The 14,791-nt window shown below is 41.1% G+C and overlaps 1 protein-coding gene and 2 long non-coding RNA genes across 3 annotated transcripts; 2 read left to right on the forward strand and 1 right to left on the reverse strand.

Annotated features, from left to right (window-relative positions):
• Nucleotides 1-1,213: 1,213 nt before the first annotated feature.
• On the reverse strand, nucleotides 1,214-8,959 carry SUPT4H1 (SPT4 homolog, DSIF elongation factor subunit). The gene is made up of 5 exons (XM_072138031.1): nucleotides 8,780-8,959; nucleotides 5,920-6,026; nucleotides 4,229-4,284; nucleotides 3,276-3,329; nucleotides 1,214-1,541 (listed from the first exon to the last, which is right to left on the reverse strand). Exons 1-5 carry the CDS (start codon nucleotides 8,846-8,848, stop codon nucleotides 1,474-1,476), a joined length of 354 nt encoding a protein of 117 aa, XP_071994132.1. The 5' UTR covers nucleotides 8,849-8,959; the 3' UTR covers nucleotides 1,214-1,473.
• Nucleotides 1,472-6,772, forward strand: LOC140119218 (uncharacterized). The gene is made up of 3 exons (XR_011853352.1): nucleotides 1,472-1,568; nucleotides 4,602-4,721; nucleotides 6,143-6,772. It is a non-coding gene; the product is annotated as an uncharacterized lncRNA (long non-coding RNA).
• An 8-nt stretch (nucleotides 8,960-8,967) lies between the features above and the next one.
• LOC140119219 (uncharacterized) lies at nucleotides 8,968-14,449 on the forward strand. Its single transcript, XR_011853353.1, has 3 exons — nucleotides 8,968-9,084; nucleotides 10,616-10,743; nucleotides 14,293-14,449. It is a non-coding gene; the product is annotated as an uncharacterized lncRNA (long non-coding RNA).
• The last annotated feature ends 342 nt before the right edge of the window (nucleotides 14,450-14,791 follow it).

Genomic DNA, 14,791 nt, shown 5'->3' on the forward strand with positions numbered 1-14,791 from the left:
CTCATTCGTCCCTTCCTGACAGTGATCCCACGCGACTGGCAATCCATCTCTTGCCCTTCCCTCCTGGCTGCCCTATTCCTTTGTACTTGATCCAAGGATGAAGGAGCTGACATATTGCATTGGCTTGGCATATACAGAGGTTGGCCCCGTTAGTTCTGCGTGTATCCCCCTCCTAAAAGGCATATGCGATTCCCTGACCTTATCATTCCTTGGGGCTGCTCATCCGGCCCTTTCGCTCACATCCCCTCCCCTTTTTTTCTTTTCTCCCCTACTTCTTTCACTTCCTTTCCTTTGCACCCTTCATGATGCTTGTTTTTTTTTTTTTTAAAGTTTCCTTCAGAAAGTTTGCTTCCACATTATGACAATGTTCTGTCTTAGACCTGTTATAAGATTTAGTCTCTTTATTGTACTTGTATAGCTTACAGTCTAAGCATTGAGTTATGCTCTTTATATATATGTCAATAAACTTTGATAATGAAAGACAAAATGAATATACATAAAGAGTGCTCACTTCTGCACATGTTGGTTTTATAGAAATGATTGTACAGATAGGCTGGATGTTGACTGCAAACTCTACAGAGCTGGTTTCCTGCCCCCTCTCTGAGAAAGCTTCTCTTTCTGCCTCCCGCTTGACCACACAGGAAGTGACAAAGCTTCTTACGACTTGCTGGTTTTTGGGCTGCCAGTTTAACAGAAGCTGTTGTACCCATATATGGAAATACACAGCGCTCTGAAATGTAACCCTTTCTAAACTCTCCACACACTCCGTTTCATTTTCAAATATTAATTTAAAAGGATAAAACACAATTTAAAAAATTGTTTAAAAACATGGATGTATCGAGATACATGAAATCAACTCTGGTTCTATATACTCATGCAAGCGTAAAACCCTGGCATTATGCTATTTAGGGCGAGACCGAGTAGAGTTTATGTTTTTGGTCACAGCACTCTTTCAGTTTAGCTCTCACAGTAACTGTTAGCCACTTCCTTTCCGCAGCGCTAGTAGATTAAGACTTGTGACGTCTATGTGGTAGGTAAGCAGTTCAGAATGATCTATGGTGTTGCCTTACAGTTTCATACTTACTAGTTATTTTAATTCGCACGTAACAGTTTATCAGAATCCGGAAAGAGGCAGCCAAGGCCGTCTCTGCGGTGCATGTAGCCGGTTTCAATAGGAGATAAGGAAAAGAAAAACCTCACCAGTCTGCATGCATGTATCAACAACCACTTTTAAGGAATAACATCTTTATTGTCCTCTTTTACATGAAACAAACTGTAAAAACATCTCCACAACTCTCTTCTGGTTTCTATTTGTCTGATGTAACAAAGACACAATGTTCCTGTATAAGTGATGCCCTCCTCCCCCAACCCAATGCAGAGAAACCACAGTTTCAGCAACATAACAGGAAAATAAAACCAACGGAAGAGAAGACAGACATAAACCCAATCTGTGCTGCAGCCCTTCTTTTGCAGTCACGTCTTGATGGCAGTATCTCTGGATTTGTAAACCACGCCGCGGCTCTTCAGCTCACGCACAATACCTAAAAAGGAAGACCAACGGGGTGCAGGTGAAAGACAGATTCTACATGTTACAGGATGTAAATGAGACGCTATTAATCCCCTTGAGAGGCAGAAAGTGTGCATTTAGTAGTGACAGCTTCCATCATGTGATGACAAGTTCCCATAGCTGATGTCACATAACTGAAAAATCTTACTATAAACAACAATTTAAAGGAAATCGAAAATCCATCATGATAAACCAGGGACACTTATTTATAGATCCAGGGATTGTGACAGCGGGAATCTTCTTATATTTGTTATCCATGGCCTCCTTCCTTTTTACATCATGCTAATAAACCTGCAGGGCTCTGGGGGCATTACCAGAGACCCTCAGTGCTGCAGGCTGTTACAATGAGCAATACATGTCTCAACCAGCCCACTCCTCTCTCTACCTGTGTTATATAGCAGCAGGAAGTGCAGGGTGAGGAACGACCCGTTCTGCTCATGTTAACAGCCTGTGAAGCTACAGCACTGAGGGGCTCTGGAAACGCCAATTAGGGACCTTCAGGCTCATAAGAATAATTAAAAAGGTTAGTTATAGAAGGAAGGAGGCCATAGCTAAGAAATATAAGAAGATTACCAGAGTCCCAATTTTAATGCCCCTGGTTTATCATGCTTGACTTTGTGGGCAGATTTTCTTTAAGGGAAATCAACCACACTGCATCAGTGTGTTCAGAAGTAAGCACAATTACCTAGCGCAGTACGATCCTGAAACAGGATCTTATCTTCATTAGCCATGCAGTTGTTTTATTTTGGAGAAATTCACATTATAAAAAATGTAAACTATGCTTGGATGCTCCTGTGAACATCAACTCCGCTTATAATTATTCACGTCTCTTGCTGGTGCTTATTCCCTCCCAGTCCCTCACATTCCCCTGCCCGAGAGACGGTGATGTTGTGTGGAATGGGAGGGAGGAGGGAATAATCACCAACAAGAGACGTGAATAATTATAAGTCGAGTGTCGTGGGGCTTGGATGATGTCCACATAAGCGGTCAACCCTCATTTAAATATTTTTTTCATAAAAGATTTTCTCGGAAATAAAACATCTGCAGGACTAGTGAAGATCAGCTTATTTTTCAGGATCATGCCGATGCCATGCAAGTCTGCTTACTGCTGACTCATTGATGCAAGGGGTCGTTTTCCTTTAAGCAAACGCATTTAGTATTCAGGGTCTGCACAGTTCTCCATAATAGACACAACTGGCAACAAATTAACTTGCATTTAATTATAGCAAAGATCTGCTTTAATCAGACATATTTTTTATTTTTTCTGCGCAGTGATAACATTAATCATGAATCACGCAGTACCTCCCATCGGAAATAGAGGGAGTCATGGCCATTACAGCTTCTGGTCCTAACACTGACCCAGGGCCAGAAGTTGTAACCAACATGGAAGCAGTAGCAAGACAACTGATGGGTGCTGGTGGTCAATTAATAGCCTATTTTTGGACAGGCCACCAATAAGAATTTTTGGAAATGCCTTTAACAACATTGTTCCATGTTTACGTGTTATGTAAAGATTTAGTGGATAAAGGTTAAGCCCCTGAACCTCTCTTGTGGTCACTGAATGAATCACTACAGATTCATTATCTAGATAATTTGGCATGTCGACAATAACCCTTTGTAGTATGTTACATAACACTAGCACATAGATTCAACATCTGTTTTTTGGAAAACAAATAAAAATACGGTTGAAAAGAGGTTACAAATTTACCTTGTGGAAGTCGTCCAGTGACAGATACAGCATACACGCCTGGCTTGAAGTTAGCTATGAGGGAGAGAAAGCAATTTTTTTTTAACTAAATCATGTACGGTAGGTTACAATTTGAGGATCTTCTATTTTTATTATTAAAAGAGAACCTGTCGCCAAGTATGTAAAATTTAGCTGGTGACAGGTTCCAATAGCCTATGCTATTCAGCTTCTAAAAAGGTCTTCATCATCATTTGGTCAAGTGCTTGCTCTTCACCATCTGCCAAACACAGTCCCATAATAGCATAGCACATCTGAGCCACAATATGTGAATGGGAAGCAACCAGAAACAAGCCATGTTGTATGATGATTGGACATTATATCACAGGCCTGAGAAGCAGAAGCCCCATTCACAAATGCCAATCTGATACCTTTAGTGTTATTGATCAAAAAATAAAATTATGGAATATGCCTTTATAAACATAGGGGGTTACTCCTCACTGACTTTTTGGCGTTAAAAAGTGGCAAAAAAAATATAAAAATTGGCAAAGGGTTTTAAGTAAAACAACCGAAACAACGCAAGGGCCTTTTCCCACCACTTAAGAAACAGCGGCTTAAACACAGAACCACTGCTAGTGCAACAACATGCAAACCCAGATTTATGATTGGCGATTTTTTAAAAATAATCATGAAAAAGTAGGAAGGTCGCTCCACTCCCCTCCTGGAGCAAGTGCTGTTGCGATTATTTTAAGAAAAAAATCCAAACGCTGAGTTAATAAATCTGAAAGTGGAGGTCCAAAAGCAGACGTAGAACTATCACATGGAGCCTCCCTAACGATAAATCTCCCCCATAGAGGGCGTCTTGAGAAACCACCACAATTTAAGGCTCTCTTTTTTTGAAAGTGCAATAAAGACTGCCCCATGTCTGAGGCACAGAACCCTTCAAATAATTCTCTCTGATCCATTACTGTACTCACTTATTCTCTGCCACTTGGACACCCAGCTGTCATCAGGGCTCATCATGGCGACAATTCTGTAAGAAGAATTCAGACAGCAGTCAATCCTGTACACTGAAACTTTTATAATAGCAGAATTAACATGTGAGCATTACATGCATCAGTATAGGATCAGGATTCACTGATTTCTATGGCTTCATTTATTCTCATGACCTGCTTTCTTTAGGAGGTTTTCCTGTCGCGCTTCAAGTTCTGAGCTCAGTTAATGAAAAAAAATGTATCTTGTTGTGGGCCGTTTTTACGCTTTTCTTGTGCCCTCTAAATGACACCTCTTTATTCTTTGGGTTGATATGATCACAGATAACAAATTTATCTAGGTTTTAATCCCTTACAGACATCTAAAGTATTACTAAGTCGCAGTGATCCATGGGTTCCAAATACAGGAAGTGTGTCCGTCCTGGTTGAATCTATTCTCTCGAACAACATCAATAGGTTAACTCTGTTTTTCATTGCGGTAAGTGAGACAGATCCAGTGTTTTCCATTTTGCCGCTATATGGATTCTAGTTGCCAACGCTATAAACAGTCAATCGATTTGCTTTATTTTTGACCGTTGCTGGTTTATCCCCTAGAAGGAGTACAGCTGGGGTTACCGGGGTTGCATTTCCTAATACAGAGTGGATAAGGGTTTTAACGTTGTTCCATAGAGAGCCAACCAGGGTGTAGTGCCACAAGATGTGGGCCATATCACCCAGAGCATTACACCCTCTGAAGCAAGTATTGGGTAGGTGGGGATACATAGTTGCCAGACGGGCAGGAACGTAATAAACTCTATGTAGTAACCTATAGGAGGTCTCCGTCAAGGATACCCGCTGGCTGCCCTTTGCTAGAGTGTCCCCATCTCCCCAAGAAAAAAAAAAGTTATGCATTTTTGAAGGTGAGGAGTGAACCATTTTTCACACACACAACATACAAAAAAATTAAGTTGTTGAGGGGTTAATAGATTTAAAAAAAAATTGAAGATCTTTCGTATTAAAACCAAATATATTCTAATGCCAATCACTTTTTCATACTATGATGTACAGAGCCGTGTCATTTTTTGCAGGATGAGCTGATGTTTTCATTGCTATATTTTGGGGACTGTATGAACCTTTGAACAGCTATCAAACGGTCAAAAAGTGGGAAATAATCAATTTTATAGTTTTATAAATTTTAGAAAGATTTTGGGTACATTTTGGAATTCAGGGATATCTAACATGTTGATTATTTTCAAATGTAATTTTCTAGGGAGTGACAACTATTTAGTTTTTTTTTTTTTTTTTTAAGGGTACTTTCTGATCGCTCCTATCATATACTATAATACTACAGTATTGAAGCATACAATCAATCTGCTATCGATTTATGCTGAAAGACTGGCCCTGAAGTCTGAGACTACAGGCTGTCATGGGAACGAATTATCATTACCTGATGAGGGGCGACTATGGCATTTAGAGGGTTAACAAAAGTGATCAGTGCAAATTGATTGTGGGCGTTACAGAATGCTGAAAACTGCTGGAGCCCTCTTCAAACATCCTTAACGGCAATGTGAAATAACTGTACCTAAATCACTTCAGGTCTGATAAAACTGTTTCGGATATGATTTTTTTTTTTTTTTTTTTAAGATAAAATGAGCAGTGAGCACTCTCCCCTAATAGAAACATAAAATAAAACATACCCATCAAATGAGGAGCTTGTACAGTCATATACCATCTCTCTGTTACCCTTCATCTGTAAATATGCATCACAGTTATCACAGCCATCATACTCAAACTGGTCAATGGTCTGCAAACAGAATAACAAAATATATGATTAGGGAAATAACCTGAAAAAGGGGGGGGGGCACATATAAGAAAGTTTACCAGGGTAAGTACTATAACCTAATAATATATTTCTTACAGGGGTAAACTTTGTCTTCTTCCTGGAGGATCTGTGCCAAGGACATCAGCACTGAATACCTGCCGCTTCAACCATTGACATAGGAGTGAATTCAGTAATGAGCACACAGCCCCTCGATCCACTGAAGTCCATGGGACATCACAAAAAGTGACAAAATCAGATGCCAACAGGTCATGTTACCTGAGGCTCCTCCAGACAGAAGGGGAAAAAATACCAGGGCAAGTACAATACTGGTCAAAGCAGGTCTCCTGACTTTAAAGAATGATAGATCAAGTGTCTAATGTTAAAGTGACGAGGCTGAGGAATGATTCTCTGCTACAAACTATTATGGATCGCCTGGTTCACACACTGAAAAGTACCTATACATTGGGGTCTCGCGGCTGAACCGGAACTGAAATGAAGGGTTCGCTCATCTATAGTTGTGTCCAGCAATGTTTAAAAGTTTTCTCTGTGCAGACTTTCCTGTCTGATCTGACATTTTGGTTGGAATGCAGGATTTTACCATGTCTGAGACAACCAGTCAATATATTGCACGTGTCTCCATAACGGAAGCATTCATTTCAATTAAAAGTTTTAACAAGCAGCAGTTTAATGTGTAACTAAACTTTCAAACTTTTTATAAATAAAATAGTGCAGATAAATAGTAAATCAGTTTCTGTATTCACTGAAAGATAAAGGAATCTGATAAAGTGTCCAATGACTTAAAGGGGCTATCCCAAGCCCTGGTGATCAGAGTGGGGCCGACTGCTGGGACCCCTGCAATCCAGACAACAGGGTTTCAGTTCTCACTATTGATTGAGAAGCAAATTGAGAAAGCACCCTGCCACTCCATTCACTTACAGGCAGTCCCCTACTTAAGGACACCCGACTTACAGACAACCCATAGTTACAGACAGGCCCCTCTGACCTCTGATGAAGCTTTCTGAATGCTTTACTATAGTCCCAGATTGCAATAGTCAGCTGTAAGGTGTCTGTAATGAAGCTTTATTGATAATCTGTGGTCCCATTATAGCAAAAAATGTTTAAACTCCAATTGTCACTGGGGCCAAATTGTCTGGATCTACAATTATAAAATATACAGTTTGGACTTACATACAAATTCAACTTAACCCTTTCAGGACCTGGCCCTTTTTTGTTTTTTTCATTTTCATTTTTTACTCCCCATGATCAAAAATCCATAACTTTTTTATTTTTCCATGTACAGAGCTGTGTGAGGGCTTATTTTCTGCGTAACAAATTGCACTTCATAGAGATGGTATTGAATATTCCATGCCGTGTACTAGGAAGCGGGAAAAAAATTCCAAATGCAGTGAAATTGGTAAAAAACCGCATTTGTGCCGTCTTCTTGTGGGCTTGGATCTTACGGATTTCACTGTGCGCCCCAAATGACATGTCTACTTTATTCTTTGGGTCAGTGCGATTACGGGGATACCAAATTTGTACAGGTTTTATAATGTTTTCATACATTTAGAAAAATTAAAACCCCCTGTACAAAAAATTTTTTGGGGATTTTGCCATCTTCTGGCGCTAATAACTTTTTTATACTTTGGTGTACTGAGCTTTGGGTGGTGTCGTTTTTTGCGGATTTTGATGACGTTTACAATGTTATCAATTTTAGGACTGTACGACCTTGTGATCACTTTTTATAGAATTTTAAAAATTTTTTAAATGACAAAAAAAGTGCCATTTTCGACTTTGGGCGCGATTTTCTGTTAGGGGATTAAACGCAGTGAAAAAACGTTATCATATTTTGATAGATCGGGCATTTTCTGATAGCACATTGTAATGCATGGGTTAACCCGAAGTAGCCTCGGGCCCACGCGACGCCATCCTTTTGAAGCCGCCGGCAATGCTGCCGGCGGCGATCGAGGTGAAAACACCCGCGGTGTTACCGGTAAGCCTTTGCTGCAATATGCAGCAAAGACTTACCGGCTATGGAGAGGGCTCAGCGCGTGAGCCCTCTCCATGCACCCGCGGCCGACCCGTGACGTGCTATTACGTCACGGGTCGTTAAAGGGTTAAGAACAAACCTCCAGACCCTATCTTGTACGTAACCCGGGGACTGCCTGTACTGTGTATGGCAAAGATAATGAGCACAGAGCACTGATCTCCACACACTCCCAGAGAAGATCCCTTAGGGATAGGGGAAACCTTCAAAACTTGGGACAACCCCCTTTAACTCTTTACAGAGTCCCGGGAGTGCTGAATCATGATGGGAAATATTCTCTAGGTATGGAAAGTCATTAGCCTCCTTATCTGTCTGAAGTGGGCAGAGCTCAGAATGCTTTCAGAACGCTGCTCACTACAGGAGAAAGGAGAAACAAGGAAAATAGAAGCTGCTTTATGTATTAAGGTATATTGCATTTGCTCGAAAACTATATTTACAATAATTCAGCTCCCTGCACAAAGATGAAAGAATTCCAAGTCTCCTCACAGATACCCATTAATGTTACAGGTCACGTGATGGAGATAAGTGTACACAGCCCGGGGCTCCCTGCGACCTCCCCGCATACAGGCAGCTAATAACACTACAAGTCCCAGCACAACACTCTCTCTTATACCCTCACCACGGGGACAGTTTAACAGACAACACAAACGCGTCTCTACAGAAAAATAATCAAACTCTCAGACGCACTCACCTTCACCAGGGAGCACAATAAACACGCTCTCAGGTGCCTCAAATCTTTCGGTACGGTTTCCAACGCCATCGCTGTATAAGCCGGAAACACGTCACCGCCGGCAGCGGAAGTATACACCGGTTCTGTGCAGCTGACGAGCGTCTCTATGGTGCCCGGCTGGAAGACGCTCTATGACCGCTCCGGATACTCTATGGTATACGCACGTACTCCGCTGCCGAGCTGAGAACAGTCATGTGACGCATGCGCAGCTGTGAGATCGTGGACTTGCAGCAAAACGTGTAGATTACGAGGATAATGTGTAATATGTGAGCAGAGCACAGGGTAGACGTATCTTACCGCTGCAATCATTGCTCTGCAGAAAACTGTGCTACCAGTGTAAATAGGGCTCACGTACATTGCTACATTGCTCAGTTGTGTAGTATGGCTGCCACAGAGGTGCTGAGGACCTGAACCCCTTTCTAATCAGGCTTTACTGTCCGGAGCATTTCTAACAAATTTTCATACTTATTGGTTTAAAAGAAATGTTCCAATTTCGGTAAAATAATGTTTTTAGGATAAAAAGTTATACAATTTTCCAATATATTTTTTTGTATTAATTCCTCACGGTTTTCTAGATCTCTGCTTGCTGTCATCCTATAGAAAACATCTATGTTAGGCTACATACACACGATGTATGCCTGCCGTACTGTACTGACCATGGTCACACAGGTGCATTGCTCGAAATATCAAAGAGAGTAATCAGAACTGTGTGTTATAATGAGCCGTGCACCTGTGTGACCATGGTAAGATTTCTGTCCACTGGAAGTAAACATAGAAGCTTCCTATAGAATGACATCAAGCAGAGACCTAGGAAACCGCGAGGGCGCGTTCACGCGTTCCGCTAGCGCCGCGTTCATAACGCGACGCTAGAGCACAGGGGGAGGAGTTTGGGGCGATCGCATATGCGTTTCCAGAGAAACGCATGCGATCGGGTTATTAATCGCATGCGTTTCCCGGGAAAAGCATATGCGATCGGCCCGAGCCCGGCACACTGTGCGCTAGCGTCGCGTTATGAACGCAACGATAGCTGAACGTGTGAACGCGCCCTGAGGAATTAATACAGAAAGTATATTGGAAAGTCTATAACTTTTTATGATAAAAACAATAACAATAATTTGCTGAAATGGAAATACCCCTACAAGGGACATAACTTCCTTTTTTTTGTGCTATACCGTAAAATAGTTTGCTGCGTTTTTTGTGATGTAGGGATAGTTACAAATAAATTAGTTAAGGGACTGTTTTTTTTTTTTAAAGTTACTAAAAAGGTAGAATTTTTTTTTTTTTTAAATATAGAGTATATATTTCTTTTCAGTTTTAAATTAACTCTAGATGGTCATTTTGATATATAATATGTATAGTCTGGGGCTTATGGGGAGACTATGGAGATATTTATTAATGTAATGAGTGTTCAACTTTGTATGTGCCTCATGAGGTCATAAAAGACCCCTGGGAGACATTTCCACATGTGGTGGCACATGTGGCGTTTTGAACCCGTTTTTGGGCCGTTTGTAAGCAGTCCATTAAAAAACACATGCGTTTTTTGACAAAAACGGTCAAAAAATGAATGCTTCAAAATGGGTTTGAAACGCCACGTGTGCCACCACGCTCAGAGTCCCAGTTACGGGGGAAACAACCCCCTGTAGGGGCAGATGTTTGATCAGAGGTTGGACTGGGTTTGATGAGACCCAGCTGCTCTGATTAACCCCTACAGACCCAGCAGCAGTGCTGGCTCTCTTTCTCTCTGTGAGGATTGAAGAAAGAAGATGTTGTAATCAATCCCATTTCCCTTCTACCTAGGGAGCCTGAGACCCAGTCCTGCTTCCGCAATTATTGCAATGTGATAAAGTCATCCCTGCCCGCCGGCTTCAGTGCTACATACAGCAGAATGAGAGAAGAGAGGAGCTGCTGTGGGGGAATGGAGAAAGGTGAGTATGTGTTATTTTACTGGGGGACAGTGGTGTAACTAGGAGAGGCAGGGCCCCATAGCAGATTTCTGCATGGGGCCCACGTTCCACATAAAAAATATTTATACATATTTGTACACACACGTTTATACAATCACACATATTTATACACTCATATATACACAAATATATGTATACTCTTGAATACATACACATACCATTCTGCACTCACTTTTATATACTTGTACACACATACATACAGTATACACCCACTGTGTATACACATAATGTTGTATAGAAACACTATATATACACACATACTACATATACATATAGCATATACACACATACATACAACATATACACACACGTACAACATATACATCATATATACACACACATACTGTATATAGAGCATATACACACATACAGAGTATACATACACACTATATATATATCTACATAAAGCATATACACACAGTATATACACACACATACAGTATATGCAGCATATGCACACACATACATACAGCATATACACACAACATACAGGATATATACAGAACATACAGTTTATACACACATACAGTATATTCCTCATATACACACACATGCTTACAGTTTATATAGACAACATACAGTATATTCAGCATATACACACATACAGCAAATACACACACACATAGAGCAAATACACAGATACAGTATATATATATATATACTACATAAAGGTTCTTACTTACATTTTTGGCATGCTGGTGGCTGGGTCAAGTAGGTGGCTGCGGCCACAGGAGGCTGGCTGTGTTATCCTGCGGGTGGGCAGGTGGCCGTGTCTTTGGGCAGATAGGTGTTTGTGGCCCACGCGGCTGGCTCTGGAATTGTGCGGATGGGCAGGCAGGTGGTGCCGCGGGCAGGTGGCAGGGAGGTGACTGTGACCATGGACGGTTGGCTGTGGGGGCAGGGAGGTGGCTTTGGCCAGTGGCGGCTGTGGGGGAGGGCTGTTGGGGCTGTCCGGCGGGGACATGGCTGTGTTCTTGGGCTGGCAGTGTCCAGCTAGATGCGGAAAGCTGGTGCACATATAAGCAGGCTGCAGAGGAAGTGCACAGGCGGGCTTGGTTGCTCTGCCTTTGCGCCCCTGCCACGAGGGGGGGACGACCCAGGAGATCAGTGTTGATAATTTTTGACTCTGCCATCCATCCCAGGCCCCTAAGCAACGCGGACCCCGTAGCAGCCGCTATGGCTGCTACCGCTGTTGCTACGCCACTGCTGGGGGATGAAACAAGGGGGTTTAAATAAAAGGGGATGCTGCTGTAGGGCGTAATATAAGAGGGGAGCTGCTGGGGGGGGGGGGGGGGAAATAAGAGCCGAAGTTGCTGGGGAGGACATAATAAGAGGGAGAGCTTCTGGGGTGGGTCACAATAAGAGGGAAAGCTGCTTGCGAAAAAAATATCAAAGGGGCTATAATGTGACAGGGAGCTTTGGGGGAAACAATGTGAGGGGGAGATGGAGGGTACTGAGGGGATGGAGTAAGGAGCGGAGCCAAAGGCCTGGCTTTCTATGGTGTGAATAGATGATGTTGCTATTTTAGTTTTCATATTAAATATAGATATATTATAGTGGTTAATTGTTGTTTGTTTGTTTTTTTTTGTGTAGTGCATTACTTTTAAAAAGTCTGGGTAATCCCTTTCTGTTTTAATTGGGTTGTATTGCCAAACCCACTAGTGACATGAAGATTTCACGACTGTTAACTGTGGTCTGTAATCTATGTCATCTGGAGATGTACATATTGGAGACCCCTGCTATAATGGGCGCTTATCTACCTGGAACATCTGCAGATGAGTTTACTGAGCTGTGACATCCTCACAGGAAAGGCTGCTCATGTGCTGACATCTGGCAATAAGCAAAGTACTTTTGCGAAATATTTTATTTTTACCCTATAGACTGCCAGTATTCAGTATATAGCATTTGAGTTGTGGCCATCGTTCATTATTGCATTTACCTGTTCCTACTAACATACAAACATATAGAACCTTTCCTATACGTTCTGGGGACTGCTTGTGTTTAGTCTCTCTCCAAAAGAGATGCATGGACACCTTGCATTATTTATAATGATTCTTGGAGTCTCTTGGTCTGGGGAAATGTTTGGTTTGTGAAATGCTGCCACCACACTTACTGGGGTGTGCCCCATCTTGCAGGATCTGATCTTCTTTTAGTTTCTTATGCCCTGGTGTTTTACTTTAAAAGGTTTTAAAAATTATGCAATGGAGTCTGAGGTGCTCCGGGCTTCATAGATGTTAATGGAGCCTGGAGCCCCTCAGGCTCATTTGCATGATTCTTTAAGTATTTTTGTCTTAAAAACAAGGGCGTAGGAAGTTTAACCCCTTATCACGACACTTGTTTTCAGCTTAATGACCAGACTTGATTTTTCAAATCTGACGTGTGTCATGATAACTGGTTATAACTTTGTAACGCTTTAACATATCCAGGTGATTTTGAGACTGTTTTCTAAAGGCAGATTGTACTTTATGTTAGTTGTAGAATTTAAGTGATACGTTTTGTGTTTCATTCTGTAACAAAAATGAAAATTTAGCAACATTTCAGAAAAATTCTTAATTTCCAAAGTTTGAAATGTTCTGCTTTCCAGGCAGATAGTTAAACTACCCAAAAAGCTAGATAACTAACATTTACCCCACTATAGTAACTTCACCCCTCAACTTATGTAAAACAACTTCTATTAAGTCTATAAAGTCTTTCACATGGGTTAAAACAAAATGGAATTGCGATTTAGAAACGTTTACATTTTTTTTTTTGGAAAATACATTAATTTAAGACACAAATGAGACTTTCATAATGAATAAAATTATGAAATATTTTGCAAAGTTCGATGCCCAATTTCTTCCCAGTGTAGCGACACCCCATATGTGCTGGTAAACTGCTGAATGGGCACATGGCTTGGCATAGAATGAAAGCAGCGCTATTCACAGCAGATTTGTATTGTCACAACGTACAGGCTATAAAATTTTTTTGGTAATGCAAACATATGAGGGCTTATTATTTGCGGTGTGAGATACAATGTATAGATAATTAATTTTGGGGGTCTATTGATTATTCATGAGATTTTATGAACCATTTCAAGGGGCATACAAACAAAATTATCTATTTTTATTTAGGATTTTTAACACTCTTTTTTTCCCGCTCGCCATAACATAAAAATAATATTTTTTGCAAAAAGAGTTGTTCTTTTCAGTCGTATTATATTAGGGTATGTTATTTTTTTTATCACTTCTTAGAACATTTTTTGTGAGGGTATTTTGATTCAAAATTGTATATTACGAGAAGTTTTTCATGTTTTTTTCTTACGTAGTTCACCGAGCGTGTTCAGTATTGTTTTAGATTTATTGTACAGATTTATACGGACGCAGTGATACCAAATATGTATTTTTTTTTGTGTTTTATATTTGTGTTTTATTTGGATTTTATATGTAATTTGGCTGATTAGGGGACTTTTATTTTATTTAGTTATTATAAAATGATTTTTACTTTTTGTTTTACAATTTTACATTTTTCCAGACTTGGGCTTCAACAAGCGTTCATCCGATCGCCTGTTCATGCCCTTATACTGCAATACATGGTGCTGTGCATGCTCAGTTATTTACATCCATGAAGAGGAGCTGGCAGCCTTGAGGCACACGACAGACTCCAGGGCTGCTGCAGGATGGATCGGATCCCCTGGTAAGCTCACTGGGGGTATATGTACGATCCATTGGGGACACATGCCACGGTTCATGCTTGAATGCGGCGTGTAAGGGGTTAAACATCCAGGATCTGAGTTTTCCCGATCCCAGGTATTAGTGCCGAGTCTGGGCAGTGTTGTCACAGCACAACACCGGCACTATGAGACCCGATGTCCTGCAATCTTCTTCTGATTCGCCAAATCATCCTTAAGAAGTACCCTTAATGACCGCCTTAAAAAGCTGATAGGGCGGTCATTAAGGGGTTATGGAAGAGTGGTTCCTGTCAGAGGGGGAACACACCAGCATGTTAGTGTGCTTAGTTTACAAACCTTGAT

The sequence above is a fragment of the Engystomops pustulosus genome, chromosome 2 (genome assembly GCF_040894005.1).
Source record: "Engystomops pustulosus chromosome 2, aEngPut4.maternal, whole genome shotgun sequence".
Taxonomy (NCBI): domain Eukaryota; kingdom Metazoa; phylum Chordata; class Amphibia; order Anura; family Leptodactylidae; genus Engystomops; species Engystomops pustulosus.